The 9566-nt window shown below is 40.0% G+C and overlaps 2 protein-coding genes across 2 annotated transcripts; one reads left to right on the top strand and one right to left on the bottom strand.

Moving 5' to 3' along the window:
- Positions 1–3840: 3840 nt before the first annotated feature.
- Positions 3841–5040, top strand: LOC118648002. Its single transcript, XM_036294201.1, has one exon. It carries the CDS (start codon positions 3841–3843, stop codon positions 5038–5040), a length of 1200 nt encoding a protein of 399 aa, XP_036150094.1.
- A 733-nt stretch (positions 5041–5773) lies between these two features.
- On the bottom strand, positions 5774–6551 carry LOC118648003. Its single transcript, XM_036294202.1, has 2 exons — positions 6458–6551; positions 5774–6368 (listed from the first exon to the last, which is right to left on the bottom strand). The coding sequence occupies exons 1-2, from the start codon at positions 6502–6504 to the stop codon at positions 6017–6019; spliced, it is 399 nt and encodes a 132-aa protein (XP_036150095.1). The 5' UTR covers positions 6505–6551; the 3' UTR covers positions 5774–6016.
- Positions 6552–9566: the final 3015 nt, after the last annotated feature.

The raw sequence follows: 9566 nt of genomic DNA, 5'->3' as shown, positions 1-9566 counted from the left end.
GTGCGTTGCGTTTGCGTGGGTGCGTGCTAGAGAAGGCGCTTGCGCATGTGTATACGTAATAGAGAAGACGGTTACACGTGTATGAGTGCTAGAGAAGGCGCTTAAACGCGTGTGCGTACTAGAGAAGGCGTGAGTATGTGCGCGTATGTGTGAACAGTGTATAGAGAAAAAAGTATATCGACGGTCGCGTGCTAGAGAAGGTGTGTGTACGTGCGTGTGTGCGTGCGTGTGTGTAAACGCAGTGTATGGAGAAAATAAACGTATCGACGATTGCGAGTGAGATGAAAGAAAGAAAATAGGATATCATGCAGGATTGAAGGATGAATAAAAAAGATATGCAATATATGTATAATATATATATATTTAAAATATTTTAAAACATTAATATTACAATTAATATTACAATAACATAATGTGATAGAATAAAATTATAATATTTTATATTATAATAAGCTAAATCTAATAGAAAAAAGGAAAATATATGAATATATAAAAATATATGAATATATAAAATATATAAATATATAAAAAAATTGAAATACATATAATTAGTAAATAATATAAAAATATAATTTTCTTACTCTCTATTATAAATCTTATCTATCCAATTAACTATAGTTTTTAAATACATGTCGAACTCCCAGTCTCGTTCTATTTCACCCTCTTCGACTTCTTCATCTCCAAAGAGGTATCGCAAATCGAACAGATCGAAGAGGTCGTATTCGTCTTCATCCTCGCCTTTGCCTTCCTCTCGCCATAACCAATCATTATACCGCCGCGTGAAGTCTCGCGTGTTTCTTACTTTTAATTGATGAGCAGCTACATCCACGTAACCGCGGACGTTGACTACTGTGCGCCCGGTGACGAGTCCGCAACGGTAACACTATAAAAAAACATGTAAAAATATAAAATTATCAATTACAAAAACAATGTATTTGTAGAAAAGAGTACTTACAATGCTAGCAGGTATTCGCACGTATGCGTTCCTGCTGAGGCGCGGAAACGTCTTTGGGTGGCGCTTTGCTGTGCGCACCGCCTGCTGACTTTTTACAGGTATAAACCCTAGCGCTGGCATGTTGGGCAGTGCTATTCTCGTTTCCGGTTTAGATAAACACTGTAAAAAATATTAATATAAATTAATATAAGTTAATATAAAATAACATAAGAATAGGTAGTATAAAAAATACTTACTATTCGAACGGTGTTATGCGGACCGAACGCTGCCATTTTACTTGCACTTTTTAACTTTTTTCTGAACTACTTTTCAAATTTTTTCGACGAAGAGCGAATGCTTCACAGTTTGAAGTCAAACTGACGGTGCAGTCCGGCTTCGAAGGCATTGTTTATGATTTTGGTACTTATCCCCACGCTGTGGAGATGCCACTTGAGCTTATCATCGATGCTCAAGTAAACTATCACCCTTTGACGATTCACTCGTGGCTTGAAAACTATTTTTCATAATAGTACTCGCACTGTTTTTTAGAGCAAGTAATAAAAAATTACTAGGCAACAAAAATCTCGCCAAACTATTTATAGGCATGCAAAATCGCACATCGCTCAGTAGCAAACATGTATCTCATACTGTCACATCCCTCTGATATTATAAATTTGAGTGCTGAGCAGTTACAATTCGTACCAAAGATCGTTCTGTTACGCGAGTGCGGCAACTATATCGAACACGTGTGGGACAAGCTTCCGGAACATATAAAGGTTGATTTCGAAGTTCAGCAATATCGTCGCTGCAACGAACATTATAATCAGCCGTGGCAGCAAACGCACATCGACGGACCCGCGCCGTTGATCAAGAATTGTAGCGAATGCCAGCTGTCGCAAAGATAAAAAAGGGTTGCGGTCATCTTTTGAATCGCGTGATAAACGCGCTTCCCTTCGAGCTACATATCCCCGGTTATCAATTTTGCGGACCGGGAACCCACTTGGAAAAACGATTAGCTAAAGGCGATAGAGGTATAAATCCGCTGGACGCGGCGTGCCGCGAACACGACATTGCGTATTCTCGGAGCAACGAGCTCGCCGACAGACACGCGGCGGACGAGATACTCGCTGCGAAAGCACGAAAACGCGTAATCGCGAAAGACTCGGCTCTCGGAGAAAGAGCAGCCGCTGCTGCTGCCGTCTGGGCAGCCATGAAAGCCAAGACAAAGATAGGTATGGGTATGAAGAAGAAAAAAAAGGTAACGAAAAAAAAAACGTATACTTCCGACAGCCAGACGAGGCGGCATGTTACCAATTTTACCGATGTTGGGCGCGCTCGGATCATTGATCGGCGGCGCGGCCGGTGTGACAAAGGTGGTAAACGACAGCAAAGCTGCGCGACGTCAGCTCGAGGAGCTGCAACGTCACAATCGCGCGATGGAAGGGCGCGGAGTGTATCTCGCCCCGTACAGAGGCGGACGAGGGTTGTACCTCGCCCCGTACAAGTACGGAAAAGGTGTAAAAGCGAAACGAAAAAATATGTCAAAGAGGCGTTAAGAATACCCGCGGGTGTGACGACGAACATGCAACTACTTCAATTGGCAAAACGATTGTGTATCCCGTATTTCAGAGGAGTGTTTATGCGTAACGCGCTACCGACGAGCGGTGCGCGTCAAAACGAGAGCGGTATCGTAAATCTGGACGATGCGGAGGGTCCCGGTACTCACTGGGTAGCGTACGCAAAGAGGAGAAATCACGTAGCGTATTTCGACAGTTTCGGCAATCTGCGGCCACCCAGAGAACTCGTACGATATTTTGGGGACGATGTGACAAAGATAGAGTACAATCGAACGTCGTATCAAACTTACGATCAAAGGAATTGCGGACAACTTTGTTTGCTATTTTTACACTCGATTTAAAGACCGACGTTGCGCTGTTTAATCTCAGTATTCGTTCAAACATGTCGCTGACACTTACGCTGAGCGGTAAGAGCAGCATTCTCGCGGCAAGCTACTCTCCGGCTATAGATTTGAGCGACGACGATTACGAGCTCGGTTTAGCGATCTTTGAAACATATAACACGATACCGAACGTGAATGCTTCGAACAATAAATTTTACTTTGGCAAAGACAACGCGGAGATTACGATTCCCGAGGGATCGTACGAGTTGCATGCCATTAACGAGTTTTTGAAACGCGAGATTTCGCAAATACGTCCGCGACGTGACGTCACGACTGAAGGTAGTAATGGCGGGGATAAAGATCCAATAACGATTCGCGCAAATTATAATACGATGAGATGTGAGATCAGATGCGTACACAAAATAAATTTTGGCAAACCAAACAACATCGGCTCGCTCCTGGGATTCACATCGAAGCGTATACTAGAACCGCGAATATGGCATGAGTCAGACGTGTCGATCAACATAATGAATGTAAACATTATCCGCGTAGAGTGCAACGTGACCGCGGGCGCGTACAGCAACGACAAAAGCGTGCACGCGATACATGAGTTTTCATCGAACGTGCCACCTGGATATAAGATCTCGGAAAGGCCGTCGCAGATCATTTACCTGCCGATCATCGTGCGGAGCGTTACGAATCTGACGATACGCGTGGTTGACCAGAACGGACGATTGCTCGATTTTCGAGGAGAAGAAATTACCGTCAGATTGCATGTGCGACGACGGCTGCAACGATAACGCGAACGTGAGATGCTCGTACTAAACGCGTCGGAACGCGCTAGAAAAATAAACATCTTTACGACGAAAACACCAACGTTACAGCAGTCATCAGATACTTTTGCGACGACATTCGATAATATTCGATCATCCGACTGTTCCAAGAAAAAGAGGCTCACCGCGTCGAACGTTGAATATCTACAATCTCTGGGATTTGCTGTGCGACAATGACGGATATTTTAAATATCGAGGACGAGCCGATCTTTGACGATCGCATCGTCAAGATCGAGACTCACACGTACAATCCGTTCGCCAACACGACGTTTGAATACAACGATGAGATAAGAATTCCTATACAACAGCAGGATCTTTACACGTTACCGTACGAAAGTTTTTTATACATTGAAGGAAAACTTATAATAAAGAAACCAGTTGCGGGATCTGATGTGACATTGGCAAATAATTGCATCGCGTTCATGTTCGATGAGATTCGATACGAGCTCGACGGTGTGGAGATTGATCGAAACAGAAACGTCGGAATAACCAGCACCCTCAAGAACTATGTAACTATGTCAGCTGCCAGAAGCGTAATCGCGAGGAACGCCGGCTGGGATCCGTGGAATCCTCCGAACGGATATTTTAATTTTTGCGTACCGCTCAACATGCTGTTGGGATTTTGTGAAGATTACAGACGCGTGGTGATCAACGCTCGCCATGAGCTGATTTTAATACGCGCGCGTAACGATAACAATTGTCTGATGGGAAGTTCAGAATTGGAGCCGAAGATTGAATTACTCAAAGTTCAGTGGCGAATGCCGCATGTGTTACTGAACGAGATAAATAAACTGTCGATGCTGCGTGCTCTGGAAAGCGGGCGATACCTCAGCATGGCATTTCGTTCTTGGGATCTATATGAGTATCCTTTATTGCAAAGCACAACCAAACATTCGTGGGCCATCAAGACCGCTACTCAGCTCGAGAAGCCTCGATACGTCGTTTTCGCTCTGCAGGCTGGTCGGAAGAATAACATGTCTGAAAACATGAGTCGATTCGATCATTGCAAATTAATCAACGCAAAACTCTATTTAAACTCGGAATGTTATCCGTACGATGATTTGAATCTAGATTTTGATAAAAATAAATGGTCGATTCTGTACGACACGTACGCACATTTCTGTAAAAACTATTACGGATATGATTATCTCGAACCGAATCAATCCGTCACCATGTTTCGACATAATGGTCCATTCGTGATTATCGATTGCTCTCGACAAAACGAATCGATCAAGAGCGCAACCGTGGACGTACGCTTAGAATTTGAATGCAGAGAAAACGTGCCCGCGAACACTACCGCGTACTGTCTCATTATACACGATCGTGTGATTCAGTACAACCCGTTGACCAACGTTGTGCGCAAAATTACCTAAGTGCGGCGCCATTTTTTCTCCAAAACAATATCAAGATGATATAAAAATTTATAACGCGTCGAGACGGATCACAGTATTCTCAACGACAGCTGTCATGTCTGTACCAACGTTCGTGGATCTGCAAGGTTTCATCGTTGGTGGAGAATTTATCGTTAAGGAATTTGCCTCTCTCAAAGATGGATTTGAACTCACCCACTACATGTTTACACCTACCTATCCATGGGAATACCTTACCAAGGCAGAAAAAACGTCAGGTGGTGTGGTTGAAAGTGAATCATCACGGAATATCATGGGAGGATGGATTGATTCCGCACAGCATGGCTAGAGATTTAATTACCAAGGCAGTGATGGGTACAACTGCAACCGATGATGAAATTGTCGTGTACGTAAAGGGATGCGAGAAACGAGAATGGCTGCATGACTTACTCCTGGACGAGGCGAAAGAGGAAGCTAATGTCGAAAATATCGAAGTGCATTACGAAGACATAAAACCTCTAAATAAGTTGGACATTACGTACACCTTACGTTGTCGAAATCATGTTAACAACTGCGCTTTACAAAATGTATTTAAACTGTTTAACTGGTGGTCTAGCAATAAAAAATAATTTTTTTATGTGTTGTGTATTTTTTTATATTTCCATTACCCGTTTATATTTCCTCTTCCCCATTTATTAATTAAAATAATTTTTTAAGTTAGGATAATTAGTAGGAAAAATATTTCTAAAACGTTTTATACAAATACATATTTATTTATTATTCAAAGCATCATATACAATATTGTCTGATGCATAAACCATCAGTTCGCAATCTATGAGCGAAGTTTTTACACATATTTCATCTAATAGCTTTACAGCATCGCACTTATTATTAATGTTATTTCGCTGCAAGCAGTTTACAAATCGATTATATTTTTCTTTCACTACAAACATATCCCGCGACAATTTAAAGTATACATTATTGATAACATCTTCAAGATTTAGTAAAATTGCACGGTCAAAGGTTTCATATACAAGGCTTTGTTATTTAATATAAATTTTACAACACTCCCGTTATGTAATTTGACGAGTTCTATAAGAAGATCATCAATCCACAGCGATGTAACGGTGGTTGACTGCAGGAGTCGCTCAATATCCATGCGTTTCTCGATCATTATTATCCATACGTCACGTGACAGCGGTATCTGATTGCCTTTGTTGTCACCAAGAATCATCTCCACAAAAGGTTCAAGTCCCACACTGACACCGATATCCAAATATTTGTAGGCAGTGGCGGTTAAAGCGAATCGCCTTCCCAGGATGCGAGGAGTATAGCGTGGCTGCGATAATGTTCTGTAAAAAGAATATATCAAGTTATAGAAAAATATAGAAAATATATAGGATTTAAATATATAGATTTTAATTCAATTAAAAATACTTACGATTTATCGCACCCGTCATTCTGTTGGATCGGAACGTAATAGTTCATCTCGTACGGTTCTTTCTTCAGACACTTTACAATTCGACTTCCACCAATCAACTGCTGCGGTAACGTAGATGAAGCTTTACCGTTCGTATTCCACTATTTGACTGATGCAATAACGTTGTCGGGAGCTCTTTTTTATATTATTACCCCCTCCATAAAATACCCCCTTTTTTTATCCCTCTCCACAAAAAATCTAATTTTTATCCCCTCCACAATTATCTAATTTTAACGCGCTCACTACCGATTCATTATGTAGAAATTTAAGCTGCCGACGGTTCGGCGCTCCTTGTCGCGATAAAAAATTTGTTTATAACAAACCGCTACCGGATATGGTCAGCGATTTTTGTTTATAGCTATTCCAAGAGCTGTCGAATAAATTTATCAGCTGCCGACGATTCGGCGCTCCGTACGATAAATATTCTTAGAAATTTGTTTATATCAGGTTGCAACTCGCATATTATTTTACTTAAAAAATGTTTATACTGATAAGCGACAGAAAGAACCATAGATAAAAATTGTTTATACCTAATTACTACTTCTAGCCGCAGGGCCTAATTGTTTATATCAAGTTGCAACTCGCATATTATTTTTCTTAGAAATGTTTATACTGATAAGCGGTGACCGGCAAGTTATTGTTTATTTCTGGTTACAACTGACTTGTAATTTACATAAATGTTTATACTGATAAGCGGCTACCGACCGGTATTTGTTTATATCAGGTTACAACTGACTTGTAGTTTACATAAATGTTTATACTGATAAGCGGCTACCGACCGGTATTTGTTTATATCAGGTTACAACTAGCATGTTGTTTATATAAATGTTTATACTGATAAGCGGCGGCATCCGTTTGTGTGACGTCATCCCCCCTCCCCGCGTGACGTCATACCCCCCCGTGACGTCATACCCCTCCCCGCAAATACCCCCCCGCCCCTCACCCCCCCTCGGAGCCCCGTAGTCAGAACCACCTCCTTATTCCTACTATGAGAGATCTGGATACAATATGTAAGCGTATACTTTTAAAGTGTTACTTTTAAAGTGTCACGTTTAACTCCAAATTAGCTACTACGAAGATTAGAAATAACATTTCTAAATGAAAAAATTTAGATTATGAAAAAAGAATTAGGGCAATAAATTTCAAAATATTAAAAAAAATAATCTTTCAAGTAATTTATAAGATATTAATTCCGTAATCTTTTGATATAAATGTACATTTAGCATTTTAACAAACATGAAATATATTCTAAATTCTAAATATAAAGCTTAAGTTAAGATTTTAAAATAAAACCTAGTAAATAACTAATTGAGAGTGACAGCAATTTGCGCTATAAATTTATATTTTATATATTTAAAATTTTATTGTGTCCTTTTTTTGAAATTCTCTCTTTATAACAGCCAAAATAATAGTTCGAATTTCCATGCAAGAAAAATCGCAAATTCAATTTGGTCAAAGAAAATATTCCGGTCATTTTAGTGCAAACTTTTCTGATAAAGCTGACCGTTAATTCGGTACTTTATTCAAGTTTGTCAAAGTGTCCGATGAGCTATCGCCAAAAAAAAATTAGATACGCAAGCAAACGAAACGACGTCCTGTGAAATGTCATTTCTATCGTGCGGGTCATCGATCAGGCGACGCCCGCGAACGCCGATAACCGATATCGACGCGCGGGCGTCAGCGTCCGCGAGCGACATTCATCCGCGCCGGATGCGCTTTTCCGTGATCCTCTACTTTTTTCCGTCTCCGGGTCGGAATAACGATTTTTTGTAACGATGTCGCAACGCCGCCGGAGCGGCGAGCTCGCGATAGTTACATCCTCGCGACGAAACGCGGGAATGGATATCTCTGCGGACTATTATCTACTACAGCAAAACGTTCCCATCCTTTTAAATCATAGCAATAATGTAATATTAAAAAAGAATGTGCATAAAACTTGTATCGATTTAACAGAGTGGCTGCTCAGAATAATCGTTCTTTTCACACACAACCGCCGCTTCAGTTGACTTACTGATAAATCCGCTGCTGCTGGCGAGACGAAGAAATAAGAAACCATTGTTGGTGCCGGCTATCGCGATGACGTCACTTGGGACCGCGTAATCCGAGTCATTGCTTGGCCGGCCTATTTAATGGCGATCGCGTTTCCCACATAACCCATTCATAATATTTTCATTCCACGGCAGTGTGCGCGATCTCTAGCGATCCAATTACATCGACAGTATCATTGGTTCTTGTTGGTCGATAATATCGTGCACAATATACCGTGCATGTTTACATCGCGTATGTGGATGTTTGACAACTTCGTCGATATTCGATAATAAACAATCATTAATTAATACTTTTTAGAGCACCGTATTATTTTCTGAAATGCGTACAAGTTTACTTGCGTTATACAGCATAAATTCTATAATATATACGAGAATGTCAATATATATTCACTTCGCATGTAAATTAACATGTATAATCTGCTTTCTACCGTACCATTTTTTATTGTGATCTGCGGTAGATTGATATAACCTGGTTGCAATTTGCAACACAAGCTGATTCGTATAACAAAGAACGAGTTAGATGAACCACATTGGTAATTCTAACTAATTTTAATATTAGTGATAGTACCGCACAGTAAAGTATCACAAAAAAGATGATATATACAACGATAATTAAAAATAAAGATTATTCTATTATGAAATTATTTTTCTCGAGTTTTATTGTGCTTAATCATATTTATTCAACATAACAGATGTCACAATTTGTTTCACATTACGTCGTATGAAAAAGAAGAACGAACCATTTCATTGATCGATCTTTTTTTACGTAAAATAGAATAAATATTATTTTAAATTATTGTTAAATATAATACATTAATGTTATTACGTTATTGGGAGAAAAAAAAGACTAAAATAAATAAAAAGGAAGAAAATAATTAAATTATCAACGTGAGTAAATATAGTGCTCAATCTGGTCGCGCGCGAAACATTAAAGGCTAATTAAATGCTGCGCCGAAGTGTATTTTTATAGCAAATTCTGCTTGCAACAATTTCGCCCGCGGCTAAAATTGGCTTCACCGAAA

Source organism: Monomorium pharaonis, unplaced genomic scaffold, assembly GCF_013373865.1.
Source record: "Monomorium pharaonis isolate MP-MQ-018 unplaced genomic scaffold, ASM1337386v2 scaffold_117, whole genome shotgun sequence".
Lineage (NCBI taxonomy): Eukaryota > Metazoa > Arthropoda > Insecta > Hymenoptera > Formicidae > Monomorium > Monomorium pharaonis.
The sequence above is the reverse complement of the archived record's forward strand: the minus strand, read 5'-3'. Positions and strand labels throughout refer to the sequence as shown.

What these genes read in the sequence shown, in the direction of transcription:
- LOC118648003 (XM_036294202.1), bottom strand. Translation starts at nt 6,504, where the DNA reads ATGAACTATTACGTTCCGATCCAACAGAATGACGGGTGCGATAAATC. An exon ending in AATGACGGGTGCGATAAATC is followed by an intron (nt 6,369 to 6,457) that starts GTAAGTATTTTT and finishes TTCTTTTTACAG; the next exon opens with AACATTATCGCAGCCACGCT.
- LOC118648002 (XM_036294201.1), top strand. Translation starts at nt 3,841, where the DNA reads ATGACGGATATTTTAAATATCGAGGACGAGCCGATCTTTGACGATCGC.